Here is a 14,313-nt window from a genome sequence, read left to right as displayed (position 1 = left end):
TATAACTATACATTCATCTTTATACTACATTTTAATGAGTACTGGAATAGTGTTTATACGACTTGATATTATCATATTTTTTTAAATATAAAATATACTAAAAATAATATATCAAATTATTAGTGGGTAACCTTTTGAATTAGGGATAATAATGCAGTTTTAGAGTTTTAGTTGATTAGTTTATGTATGGTTACCAATATAGAGATATTAATGAAGCAAATGAATTTCTACAAAATAATTCCAAGTTCTACCTGTTTTGATTTCAAACACCTTCAGATTCTTAACAATTTGTGAATCACTCAACTACAAGTAAGAAAAAACTAAATAGTAGTATGAAGTAATCAGAATGCATCAAAAGATACTACTGATCTAGGACAAAAATCCCTCAATGGCTCAATGCCTAGCATATTTCACTAGTCCAGATTTTGCACCACTCTGAGTTTCCTGACCAGGCTGAAACCCCCTGACGACGGGGAAACTTCGTAACCAGTTATAGTGTTGAAGCTTCTGAACATACTTGAGAACTATCACCACTCATTATTCGAGAGCTCTCAGAACATCCACAATGGATGCCCTAGTGAAAGTCCTAGTGAGAGGTTGCAATATCAACATGCCCTATTTTTCTACAATTGTGGAGCCCTAGTGGATGCCCTATCTCTTATCTACTTTTCATTTCAATTTTAAATCATTGTTTTTAAATTTTATTTTTAATTAAACTAAAATATCAAAATATATTATATTAAACACCACAAATGCCAAAAAAAAAAACAACAACATTACTTAATTTAAAAGTGAAACTGCATCATACTTATCTAAAAAAAAACTACATTAAAACTAAAATACTAAATTAAAAATAGAGAAGAGAAAGTGAAAGATTTGGTGTGTGAAAAGTGAAGAAAAATGGAGTATTTGTAGTGGTTTAATTAGGGTTTAAATAATTTTTAAAAAAAAAATTGAAAATGATCGGGCTCGGGCTCGGGCATAGCCTGCAATGGGCGCCCGATCTCACGCCCGATGGATCGGGCGAGAGATGGGGCGCGACCGAACTCTCTGTCGTCCTCAGGCATGTCCGAGACTTGCAATGGATGCCCGATCATGCCCGAGCCCGATCTCGGCCGATCGGGCGTGAGATCAGGCATCCATTGTGGATGCTCTCAGCCAACAGAGCCTTCTCTACGTGCCTATGCAAGCCTTTTCCTCCGAGTTGCTAAACCAGATTTAGCAAGCCTTTGTTGGAGCTCCACTTTCTCAACCACCTTCAAATTTATTTAACCAAGACATTGCCATCAGATATTTGTTTTATGTCACATTTTTAGCATAGAGTTTCAAGAAGTTCTCATGTAAAGTAAGGTTTCACTTTTATAATGTTACTATTTGTATCATTTTATTTTTATAACTAACTAATTGTGTTTATAGTTAAAGAATAACGATGATCCCATAAAACTTTTAAGTTATACTAATAAAAAGGGGGAAATAAATAAATTATTGCCCTCTTCTTTTATATAGTTTGGGTAATGGTAATATAAATAAAAATAGAATCTTGATGGGAGGAACTTTTTCTCGATTGTTGGTATAAATTACTTCTAGTTTCGAATTTTCCCGGGCATTATCCCTATAAACCCTAATCCCCAAATTCAACCTTTACTGATTACTGTAATTTCTACTGAACTAATGCAAGCTCTCGACATGCTTACACTCCGATCACTCCACCTCTACAGAAACCTCCGATTCCTCTCAGTCCAAAGCCGTAATTACCCCCAGTTCCCCAAAAAAATCCACTCCACTCCCCAACGTCAATTTCCATCCACCGCCGCTGCCGATGAACCCAACACATACGGCTGGTCCGCCCTCCCCAAACCTCCCGCCGACTCATCTCCTCAACAATCTCCCTCCGTTCAGACTGTCTACGACCCCGCCACCGGCCGTCACGGCGCCATAGAGCCCGAATCCGGCGGCGCAAAGGCTGAAGCTAATCCAATTTCGGAAGTCGGGAGCAGAGTGTACGGAGACGTGATAGGAAGCAGCAGTAGTGCTAGGAGCAGCATTAAGAAGAAGAAGAGCCGGAGCGTTCATGTCTGCTCGAGCTGCGGGTACTCGGATGGGCAGTGGTGGGGCACGTGCAAGCAGTGCGGGGAAGTCGGCACAATGAAGCGGTTTGCGACCGAGAGCGCGGGCCAGAAGGTGACCGGGATGAGGGTGTCGGATAATGCCGTGCGGTCGTGCCCTGTTAAGTTGACTGATGTTTATGGACGGGTTGACAGTTCGAATTGGCGAATTCCTCTGTGAGTAAATATGAGATGACTGAGAGATATATGAATGTTGTATATAATGGTTGTTTATTAGTATTTGGGGATTTTTTAGAGACGTGTCCTGTTTTTGTGCAGAAATGGTGAGTTTGGTGATGAAGTGGAGAGGGTGCTTGGTGGAGGTTTAGTCCCAGGTTATCCCTTCTTTGTTCGCACGAGTCTTTCTTCGTAATGCATACAAGCTCTACTTTTATTTATGCAGTTTTCTGGGAAATCATAAGTTGAAATTGCTTCTAAATTGGTTTACTTGGATAAGACAAGAGGGTGGATTAATGACTGATTTAACTGATTAGATCAGTTAAAAGATATGATCTTATATTGTATTGTACTACCTCCGTCCCACTCTAAGTACGTGTTGGACATGAGATTTTATGTAGTGTTGTTTCGTGAGTTAAGAGGAGAGACTAAAGTATGAGAGAAAATACAGTAGAGAGAGTAGTGTTTCCATTTTAGGAAATGCTTCGATTTGAGTGGAACGTCACTAAAAGGAAACTGCTTCAATTCGAGTCGGAGTAAAATATTGACCTGTGAAAATTTGGATGATCTTTCACACGCTGTATATTTTTTTCCGGGCTTGTCGTTTTTATTTTTTCTACTTTTTTAGCATTGTGCATGTTGGTGGTTTTTCCCTACAGGTTCGCTAGTATTAGTAGGTGGAGATCCTGGTGTTGGTAAAAGCACACTATTGTTACAGGTAGAACTGGTGTTTGTTGGTGTTACATATTCCCTCTTATAATAATACTACCATTTAAGGAAATCTATTTAGCTTATAATACTGCAATAGAGTCTTGATCTCATATTTTATTTTTTCAATTGAAGGTTGCTGCTTTGATAGCAGAAGGGATTGGCCGAGTTTTATATGTATCCGGGGAAGAGGTGTGCCTTCTCGGATAGTTTGCTTCAAGAACCTTGAAAATTAGTTTTGCTTTGTTACAGAGATTTGGGATATGCTGTCAATCTCTCATTCTTTTTGCCGAGCTCTGATTTTGTCACTGCACCTTAATCCTAAACCCTAAACGAGCATCGGCATGCGAAATAGTGAGCATTAACACAGACTCTTTTTGGTTGCAGAGTGTTGAGCAAATTGGGAATAGAGCTGACCGTCTTTGTATTGAGACTGAAGAGCTTTTTTTGCATTCAAGTACCGACATCGAAGTAAATCTTTTGGACTTGCTTCATTCATAACTATGACCTGTGGTGTTACATATTACTAGTATTTGATGTTACAAAACACATATCTCAAATACCATTAGTTCATCTTGTCTTATTGTTCAGTTTGTGCTGCCTTCTTTAACAGGATATTCTAGAACAGGCTCAGCGTCTTTCTCCAAAGGCTTTAGTTATTGATTCTATTCAGACAGTATATTTAACAGGAGTGACAGGAAGCTCTGGAGGCGACGTACAGGTTCTAATTTTTCTTCTTTCTTTTATCATCAAAATGATTATATGATAAGTTGTAGATTGTAACCATTTTGTACTCTGTTCTAGCTGGTAATATCCTGGAATTATAATATAAATCGAGTATTAGAAGTTTGTTTTGTTTCATGACACTTCACATGCTTATTAATATGAAAAACTATTATATAATTGAGTTTGACATATGACAGGTCAAAGAGTGCACTTCAGCCTTACAAAGGTTTGCTAAGAAGACAAACATCCCCGTGCTTTTGGTAGATTTAAATACTCTTTGAACTTTATTGCATAACATTTAATTTTGTAATGATAGACACTTCTAGGGATTGTGATGTTATTTTTCTTCCTGAATGTAGATTGGTCATGTCACCAAAACCGGAGATATAGCTGGACCTCGCGTGCTGGAGCACATCGTGGATGTAGTTTTATATTTGGAAGTTGGTACCTCGACAAATCTACCTTATTCTCTTATTAGTATACATACTTTTAATGAATCATATCAATAATGATGTTCTGAATTGTTAGATGAGATCAGGAGAATGATATTGAAACTTAGGAAAGTGTGCATTCTTTAATTAGTAATGACGCTACTGATGGATATTTCCAGGGGGAGAAATTTTCATCACATCGGTTACTTCGATCAGTGAAGAATCGGTTTGGCTCCACTGAAGAGGTACTGTATTGCTTTTTATATGTCACAACTCATCATTTGACAGCCCTTCAACTCCTATATTCTGTCTCTTCTAAAACTTGATTAATTTATCAAATTGTGATTTTATTTCAGCTTGGAGTTTTCAAAATGTCACAGTCAGGCCTGCAAGGAGTTTTAAATCCCAGCGAGATGTTTTTAGCTGATCCGCACTCTGATTCAGACTATTTAGCTGGCTTGGCTGTAGCCGTGATTATGGATGGGTCTCGAGCATTCCTCATCGAAGTCCAGGCAATGTTTCTTTTCAGTCTCACATGTTGCATAGTTAATCTAGGATTCTATCTAGATTTTACAAAATTTTTGTATATCCGACTGGAAGTGGACTGTCGATATAAGCAGTGAATTGCCAATGCAGATTATGCCATTATTTTCATGTAGGCATTATGTGTAGCCGGCAGCTCTTCAGTTGTGCGGCATGTAAATGGTGTTCAAGGTAGCAGGGCTGACATGATTATTTCAGTGAGTTTTGCATTTTTCGGCTTTCTGAATCAAGCTCTATTTTGTGATTGAACTGTTTTGAGATATTGACTAAAATAACAAGTCAACAATAGCATTTCTCACTATGTAGTTCTTGTGCAGGTTATTATCAAGCAAGCTGGACTTAAGCTACAAGAGAATGTAATGAACTTTACACTAATTGCCATCCCCAATCCTTTTTTATGTGCTCAGAATGATTCTCTTTCGATCTCTATTGTTTTCACTAACATTCAATTTCCTTCGTAGGGTATCTTTCTTAATGTTGTCAGTGGAGTTAGCCTGACAGAGACAGCCGGTGATCTAGCAATAGCGGCCGCAATTTGCAGCAGGTGTGGTTTCTAGTAACAAGTGATTTTTAGTCATTCTCCATTTTGTCGTTACTGTATATAAATGGTGTGATAAGAACGGACAAATTGCTATATCTATGACATCGATGAGTATGATTAAATGATTGGTAATATCTGCTTGAATCATTATATTCAATTGACTAGATATTATCATCTTCCTTCAGCTTCTTGGAATTCCCCATACCACACGGCATAGCATTCGTTGCAGAAGTTGGTCTTGGTGGCGAACTTCGTATGGTATGTCAAATATATTCGTCTCACTGAAGCTGGTTGAATTATTCCTTCCTGTGATAATAGCTGCACAGATACGTGCATTTCGTGGCTAGGCAAAGTCTGTTGACTCTCTAATCTCTCTCATATTACCTTTTGTTGTTTCTACTGATTTGTTTTGTAATTTCCTAAGATTTTAATCCTAATGTGGATACAAAAGTTCTTAGAAAGATAAGTTTGATGTAAATTGTGTGGAACGATGACAGGTAGCACAACTGGAGAAACGAGTGAGCACGGTGGCAAAGCTTGGATATAAGAAGTGTATCGTACCCAAGCAAGCAGTGAAGTCGCTGTCGGAGGTGCATCGAGGGCCAGAGGCCATGGAGATTGTGGGATGTAATAATTTGAAGGAGATGATTAACTCTGTTTTCACAAGCAACTGATGATGGAAATTTGCTTGCTTTGTTAATTTAGGGTGTATATATATGCACTGCAATTTCCAGACATTCGAAAATGCACGTGGCATCTCAACATTTGACAAGCGTATCAACATCATACATCTCCGTTGACCAGTGTGTTCGTCTAAGTCGACCCCATTTCGGTTCTATCACTACAATTATGTTTCGGATGGTTATCTTAGGAGAGGGGAGTGAATGGGGTCGACTTAGCTAAACGCACTAGTCGACGGAGATGTACGATGCTGACACGTTTCTTGTGATCTGTCCGCTCATAGAAGTCTCATTCCACTTTACTATAAATAGCAAGTATGTCTCACATTTCTTAAAACTTGTGCTAGAAGAAAAAAGTAGACGCATATTCGTGGACAGAGGGAGTATTAATAAACGACTAATTTACTCATCACACCTACTATGTGATATAAATATTTATTCCACGAGTTTATAAGGGTCAGATATTATATTTCTCTTAACGACACTTAGCAAAAGGATCCAATAGAATAACATTTTGTGAGACTTCTTTTTCTGGTTGTTATATTAGTGATCACATTGGCGTGCTACTAAACATCAACTTTTTCCATATTATATTGGATAATTACATGCAAATTTCCAACAATCTTTGTTTTCACACATTTAAAAATACGATGTTAGGTAGCATGCTCAGGACACCATCTGTGGATCTCGAGATTTTGGTCCAGATAAGGTTCTCATCAGAACATGATTTTTGAACTCATTATTTCATAGAATACAATATGTTTGCATTGATCCTATTGTCTCTCTTATTCTCAAATCTTGCTATTGATCTTTCCTTTGTTTCAGGACAGTCTGAGAGAGAGCTTCTGCTTGAGTTAAAAAACGGCCTCACATATGAATCCTCCACCTCAACTAAGCTGGTGCATTGGAACGAATCTGTCGATCTCTGTCAATGGCCTGGAGTGGAATGCAGCAGCCAGGGAAGCGTCTCCGGCCTTGATCTCAGTGGAGAGTCGATCTCCGATGGGATCAGCACTCTTTTCAGCCTCACACACCTCCAGAGTTTGAGTTTAGCTCAAAACACCTTTTCCCTCCCCGAGTTCCTATCCGGATTCGGACAGCTCACAGAGTTAAGGTATCTCAATCTAAGCCGTTGTGGCTTTTCAGGCCAGATTCCATCTGATTTATCAAACTTAACAAGGCTAGTTGTTCTTGATCTGTCGGTCGACTACTACTCATCGCTTAACCTCCCTAATCTGCATACACTGATCCACGCCTTCTCTAGCTTAAAAGAACTCCATCTTGATGGAGTGAATGTCTCAGCTAATGGCAATGAATGGGGCAGTGCTATATCATCATCTATGTCAAATTTGACTGTATTGAGCATGTCTGGTTGCTTCCTCACAGGCCCTCTTGATTCCTCCTTGCTAAAACTGCAACACCTCTCCGTTATTCGTCTTGATGGAAACGCATTCTCCTCTCCCTTCCCTGGCTTTCTTGCTGATTTCCCCAATCTGAAAATGCTCATTCTAAGCTCATGTGACTTATCCGGTGTTGTTCCTGCAAAACTTTTCCGGATCAAGACTCTGCAGACAGTCGACTTGAGTAACAACCGCGATCTTGAGGGCTCGTTGCCTGAGTTTCCTGTCAATGGATCTCTTGAGAACTTGATGCTTAGTTACACTAGATTCTCAGGGAATTTACCAGAATCTATAGGGAATCTTAGAATGATGTCAAATCTTGATGTTAGAAACTGCAATTTCTCAGGGCTGATTCCTAGTACAATCAAAAACCTTATTTTGCTTGTCTATTTAGACCTCTCCCAAAACCAGTTTTCTGGCTCTGTCCCTTCCTTTGCTTTCTTGAAGAATCTTAATGTGTTGAATCTTTATAGCAACAGATTAGAAGGAGAAGTTTCTGATTCTTCTTGGAAAGGCCTTGAGAATCTTGAGTTTCTTCATTTGGGTGAGAATTCATTACAAGGTGAAATCCCACCATCTTTGTTTGCTTTACCACTGCTCAAATCATTACATCTCTCCAACAACAGCTTTTCTGGCTCCATCAAACCCTCATCAAGCAACACTTCATCTCCTTTAGAAGTTCTTGACATGAGCCTCAACAATCTACAAGGCTCCATACCACGAATCTTGTTCGAACTCAAGAATCTCTCCTCCTTAATCCTGACCTCCAACAATTTCAGTGGCTCCATACACCTCACAGATTTCAGCAAGCTGACAAATCTCGCCAGCTTAGACCTTTCCCTCAACAAACTGTCAGTTCATGTTGAAGAAGAAATAGTTTACTCGAAACTGTATCCGCGGTTAGGGACTCTAAAGCTGGCCAATTGCAATCTGCAGAAGGTTCCTAGTTTGAAAAACCAATCATCTCTGATGATGCTTGATCTCTCAAACAATGTGATAGAAGGGGAGATTCCTAGCTGGATGTGGGAAGGTAACCTCCGTTTCTTGAACATCTCCCACAACCGGTTCAGTCGTTTTCAAGAGCCTTATGATCTTCGAGCGCTGGACTACATTAACGTCCATTCCAACATGCTCGTTGGCATGATCCCCTCTCCCTTTTCAGCAGCTGTGGTTTTGGATTTCTCTAGCAACAACTTCTCCTCCATCTCCCCGGACGTCGGGGACCCCCTCTATCGCGCCATGTTCTTCTCTGCTGCAGACAATCAGATCGCTGGAGAGATCCCGCGATCCTTCTGCAGCGCCACCAGACTTCGTGTGCTGGACCTTTCAAACAACAGCTTCCATGGAGGAATCCCTTCCTGTTTGGTAAACAACACTCTTGAAGTATTGAATCTGAGAAGAAACAACCTTGATGGAGCGATACCGGATGCGTTCCCGGTTAATTGCAGCTTGGAAACTCTTGATCTCAGCAGGAATGTTCTAGAAGGGAAGGTGCCTAATTCCTTGAACAGATGCAGTGAGCTCAAGGTGTTGGATCTCACCAGCAACGCGTTCAACGACACGCTCCCTTGCTGGATCAACGCCTTGTCCAGCCTCCGAGTCCTCGCCCTTCGCTCCAACATGTTCCATGGAGACATGACCTGTTTGGGAGATACCAAATCTTTGTGGCGAAACCTTCAAATTTTCAACATTGCTTCTAACAACATAAGCGGCGTAATACCTGCAGAAATGTTCGAAACGCTACAAGCACTGATTGATGCCTCACAACAACAACAGCAGCAGAAACAGCCTGATCACTTGCATTTTACTATGGAGACGGTTCTTGGCGTCTACTATCAAGACTCGGTGACGGTTACGATGAAGAATCAGATGTATGAGCTGGAAAAGATTCAGACAATATTCACCTCAATAGATTTCTCAGACAACAATCTACAAGGAGCCATACCTCCAACAATTGGATCATTAAACTCTCTGTACATTCTCAACTTCTCCCACAACGCCTTCTCCGGTCACATCCCTCCATCACTAGCAAACGCAGCGAAGCTGCAGTCCTTCGACTTGTCATTCAACGCTCTCGTTGGGGAGATCCCGGGCCAGTTGGCTGATCTTAAATCCCTCGGTGTTCTCAACTTGTCTTACAATCATCTTGTCGGGAGGATTCCGCAGGGCAACCAGTTTAACACGTTCACGGAGAGCTCGTACATGGGGAACGAGGGGCTATGCGGCTTCCCTCTCGATAGAAATTGCAGCGATGAGGGAGCTTCGCAACCGGGAGAAGTGCAAGGAGAGGAAGAGGATGATGTTTTTTATAAAGGGATGTATGTGAGTGCAGCATTGGGATTTGTTGTTGGAGTGGGGATCATTGTTGCACCACTTTTAATGTGCAAGAAATGGAGAAACTACTACAACAAGCATCTTACTAGATTTGCTGTTTTGGTGCTACCTCAGCAGAATCAGAATCAACTGGAAAATGGTGACAGAAAGGAGTTTTGATGAACGTAGAGTTAAGCAGAAAGGTGTTTCCTTTTTTACTCATTGTATTGCCTAACTATTTTTGCTGCTAATGTTGATTTATCATTTATCAGCGGAAATATCCGCTGCTAAAATTTTGTGGAAAAAGCTATCGGTGCATTTCTGTTATTTACAATCAGCATAAATTAACAGATCTGTTCCACTTCCACCCATGACAGTATTTAATTTTTAAATTATAATATTAAAATATTAATATTTTTTATTATAAAAATATTTGATATGTGTGTTCATAATAGCAGGGGATCCTTGCCCCACGAATAATATGCTAATTCCTTTTTTTATTAAAATTTTTATATTTTTAAGTTTCTGGATATTTGTTGATATATTCTGTCGATAATAATTGTGGTCAATAATTTTCTGGTTCAATTGTTAGACTAGCCATACTGTCATGGATTTGGATCCCTTGCTGTGCTAACAGCCACAAATAAAAATGTTGTTTGATAACATTTTATACTTCCTCCGTTCTAGATAATTTGTTTCACTTCTTTTTTCGCACTTGTTTTGCAAAAATAATAGTAATAAATAAATAAAGTTGAAAGAAAGAAAAATCACTTCCTTTGTCACACTTGTTTTACAAAAATAATAATAATAAATAGATATAGTTGAGAGAAAGTAAAATAAGAGAAAAAATAATGTAGCTAAGATTATTCTCTATATTATTCTCTCTTTTACTTTAGTTTCTCTCCACTTTAACTATTCATTATTAGTTTTGCAAAACGAATGCGAAGAAGGAAGTGAGACAAATTATATGAAATGAGGGGAGTATAAAATAAAATTAACATTTTATTATTATTTTTTATAAAGAAAATATGTGTGTATCTGCATTTGGGATGCGGTTGATTGTGATGTTCTCGTTGAAAAATGACATGGATGAAAAATAAAAGTGATTTTTTTTAACCTTTGGAGGATGCTCGGTAAATCGGTGGGACCGATTTTATCAGATTTATTTATTCACTCTAGTCTAGCTGGACCACGTTATCTTATTATATTTGCAGATATAGTAGTACGACATTAAAATTATTACAGGGCACCCGTGACCATTTCAGAAACCGTCAGTTTTAGAATTAAGCATGTGTAAAATATTGATTCCTATTGATGCAACGTTATAGTGTATTATAATGCCAAAATAAAGAGTAAAATATTTTTTATAACAAACTTATTATTTCGTCACTTCGTCCACCAATAAATATCTCACTTTTTTCCGATTCGGGTATAAATTTATCCTTCAATTATACAGTGATATCAAACGTGGTCTTCATTCTTTAAAAGTGAAACCCTCGTTTCACAAACTTTTCTACTCACGTAGTTTCACTAACTTCTATCCAAGTCTCACTAACTTTTTCTACCCAAGTCTCACTTTCCTTCTTAGTCCCCGGATCAAATCAAAGCGCGACTTTAAATCATGAACGAAGAGAGTATTATTGGAAATTGATTCACCTTATTAGAGATAAATTTATTTAAAACACTACCTCCATCCACAAAAATAGACTAATTTTACCATTTTGGGTCATCGACCAAAATTAGACTAATTCTAAATATAAGAAGTTTTAAACAAATACTCCTACTAACCTTAACACTACTTCTACCATATTTTTTCTTTTCTCTCTTACTTTACCAATTACGCATTAAAATCCGCATTAAAATCCGTGCTAACTACCTACAATTATTAGACTCCCAAAAATGTAATTATTTGCAAAAGAAAGGGTAAAGTAACAAACCTACAACTATTTAAACAATCCCAAACAACATAAAAAAAAAACATCCAAACAAAATATGGGGTCTCAAATCTTCCTCTTTGCTCTAGCAACTCTATTCCTAACTTCCCATGCACAATACGACGGCGTTGCAAATCCAATCCTCCAGCTCCGCCCCCTCTCCGGCTCCGGCGGCCACCGCATCAAGGGGGTGAACTGCCTGAGCTGGCGGCTGGCGGTGGAGACCAACAACCTCCAAGGGTGGACGTTGGTGCCGCAGTCGTGCGAGAGCTACGTCGGCCACTACATGCTCGGCCAGCAGTACCGCCTCGACTGCGAAGCCGTGGCCGACGCCGCCATCGAGTACTCCAAAACCGTCAAGCCCGCCGCCGACGGCAAGGACGTATGGGTCTTTGATATTGACGAAACTACCCTCTCCAACATGCCATACTATGCTCGCTCGGATGTCCAATTCGGGTATTTTTTAACTGTTCGTGTTGATTCAAACCCCTGACCCTACTGATATCGACTACTGAAAACATAACACACATTGTCTAAATTAAGTATATACTAAAATTAGAGATTCAACACTTCTATAGTGTTAACACTAGACTATAGTGTTCCAATTCTATTTAAGGGTGCGTTTGGTAGGAAAAATAAGTCAATATTTTTTAATCTCGGTCAAACAATATTTTATATTTTGAATTTAATCTCATCCACTGAACAACAACAATTTTTTTCATCTCGAATTTATATTGGTTTAATTTTATCTTAGCAACGCTACCAAACGAGCCCTTAATTGTTTAATTCCCGACACGCAGGGCAATAGCATACAACGACACGAAGTTCAACGAGTGGGTTGCGGAAGGGAAGGCGCCCGCGGTCCCGGCCATCAGAAACCTCTACCTCAAGGTCCAATCTCTTGGGTTTAAGACAGTTTTCTTATCAGGAACAGCTGCGAAATTCACAAACGTAAGGATCGCCAATTTACATGAAGTTGGCTATGACAAATGGGAGAAACTCATCCTCAAGTATGAAACATCAAACATTATACCAAAATTAATCTTGATTTATTAATAGTACTAATTTTTTTCTTTAACTTTGAATTTAGGGGAGATGATCAGCATGGGAAATCGGCTGTGCAGTACAAATCTGATAAGAGGACTGATTTAGTGAAGCAAGGTTATAGAATTGTGGGAAATGTGGGAGATCAATGGAGTGATTTGATTGGTACAAATGTTGGAAGCCGTACATTCAAAGTGCCAGATCCAATGTACTACATTGCTTGATTAATTAGCAATTAGTCTGATTAATTCTTGCAATTTTGTGGGGTTTTAGTTTCATGTGAGAATAAGTTTGGTATTATATGCCTTTCGTTTGGTTCAGTGTAAGCTCACTTTGTTGTTGTATTGTTTTCCTTATTATGAATAAGATTGGATAATTGTGTTCGATTTTGAAAGGACACAAATCAGATAGTGGATTAGTTTATTATATATGTTAATTATTTTCATCTTTAGTGGTGAAATTAATCAAATATGTTATACCGCGAATTTTTGTAGAATTATACTTTTTATTAGTCTAAAGTTAATGTTATCACATTGTGACAAATTAGAAGGTAATGATTGAGAAGAATTTTTCTCGGGTTAGGTGATTGATGTCGTGGAAAATCGTTTAAAGGTATAATAATTATACTTGTTGAATAATTGGACCACTCTGGGCTGATGATTTATTAGGCATTGGGCCAAGAGTTGCTGAGGCCCGCTGTGAATTATCAGGTGGCCGACACCTGGCACCTCCACGCGGATCCCAGCCGTGAGCCGTTGGATTGATGATGTGTTTTCTCTCGCTATCTGTGTATTCTCTCTTCCTTTTTTACACTTCTATCTCTCTCATCTCGCCGATCATCTTATCCGATCTCCTTTCTGGACCGATCGATCTCTGTTTTAGTGAGATTTAATTGGTCAAACTCTCGAGTTGAGGTTACTTCTTCGGTTTCCTTCGAGATCCGATGTTAGATCTTTTTCTGGAGTTAGATCTATATGTGTTCGGAAATATTCTTGAGGGTTCTGGTGTATTTGAGCGTGTTTCGAGAGACTTTCTGAGTAGTAGTCGGTGAGATCTAGGGTTTCCTTATTATGAATAAGATCGGATAATTGTGTTCAATTTTGGAGGTGTTGGTTAATTCAAACTTTCGAGATAACACAAATTAATCAGATAGTGAAATTAGTTTATTATATATGTTCATTATTTTCATCTTTAGTAGTGAAATTAATTAAACATGTTTTACCATGAATTTGTAGAATTAAGTTTTACTAGTATAAACTTATTCTTTTTCACATTAAACGTTTGTTGTAATTCATGGAAATTGATACTGTTGTTGTGGAAAAACGTTTATCATCCTCAATAGTTTTCTTGATGAGGAGTATATTCTATTATGCACAAAAAAATTCTTTATAAATATTTAAATTGTATTTCGGGCTGAATAATAATAATAATAATAATAATAATAATAATAATAATAATAATAATAATAATAATAATAATAATAATAATAATAATAATAATAAATATAGCAACTGAATAAATTAAGAATCCAATGCAGCTCAACAGAAATAAGATTTTCCGAATAAAATCAACCTTTGCTATTTAATACTAACCATAAACAGATCCGTAAAATCTCAATATAAATATGATTACACCACAAAATGCGTTACAAGATTCAAAGAATAAAGCTATGAATATTTAAAGGTATGATAATCATAACTGAATAGTATCA

General features: G+C 38.2%; 3 protein-coding genes across 3 annotated transcripts; all 3 read left to right on the top strand.

The window, feature by feature from the left end:
• The first annotated feature begins 1,576 nt into the window (after window positions 1-1,576).
• On the top strand, window positions 1,577-5,995 carry LOC125203774 (uncharacterized). Its single transcript, XM_048102216.2, has 15 exons — window positions 1,577-2,282; window positions 2,385-2,440; window positions 2,942-3,000; window positions 3,126-3,182; window positions 3,378-3,461; window positions 3,604-3,711; window positions 3,914-3,976; window positions 4,076-4,156; window positions 4,327-4,392; window positions 4,504-4,659; window positions 4,807-4,887; window positions 5,008-5,046; window positions 5,152-5,234; window positions 5,417-5,489; window positions 5,729-5,995. Exons 1-15 carry the CDS (start codon window positions 1,672-1,674, stop codon window positions 5,903-5,905), a joined length of 1,794 nt encoding a protein of 597 aa, XP_047958173.1. The 5' UTR covers window positions 1,577-1,671; the 3' UTR covers window positions 5,906-5,995.
• Window positions 5,996-6,131: 136 nt separating this feature from the next.
• Window positions 6,132-9,934, top strand: LOC125203987 (receptor-like protein 6). Its single transcript, XM_048102524.2, has one exon. It carries the CDS (start codon window positions 6,670-6,672, stop codon window positions 9,802-9,804), a length of 3,135 nt encoding a protein of 1,044 aa, XP_047958481.2. The 5' UTR covers window positions 6,132-6,669; the 3' UTR covers window positions 9,805-9,934.
• Window positions 9,935-11,603: 1,669 nt separating this feature from the next.
• On the top strand, window positions 11,604-13,008 carry LOC148923488 (acid phosphatase 1-like). Its single transcript, XM_089060526.1, has 3 exons — window positions 11,604-12,014; window positions 12,359-12,568; window positions 12,649-13,008. Exons 1-3 carry the CDS (start codon window positions 11,617-11,619, stop codon window positions 12,824-12,826), a joined length of 786 nt encoding a protein of 261 aa, XP_088916652.1. The 5' UTR covers window positions 11,604-11,616; the 3' UTR covers window positions 12,827-13,008.
• The last annotated feature ends 1,305 nt before the right edge of the window (window positions 13,009-14,313 follow it).

The sequence above is a fragment of the Salvia hispanica genome, chromosome 6, assembly GCF_029641045.1.
Source record: "Salvia hispanica isolate PSC_SH4W2 chromosome 6, Shi_PSC_v1, whole genome shotgun sequence".
Lineage (NCBI taxonomy): Eukaryota > Viridiplantae > Streptophyta > Magnoliopsida > Lamiales > Lamiaceae > Salvia > Salvia hispanica.
The sequence above is the reverse complement of the archived record's forward strand: the minus strand, read 5'-3'. Positions and strand labels throughout refer to the sequence as shown.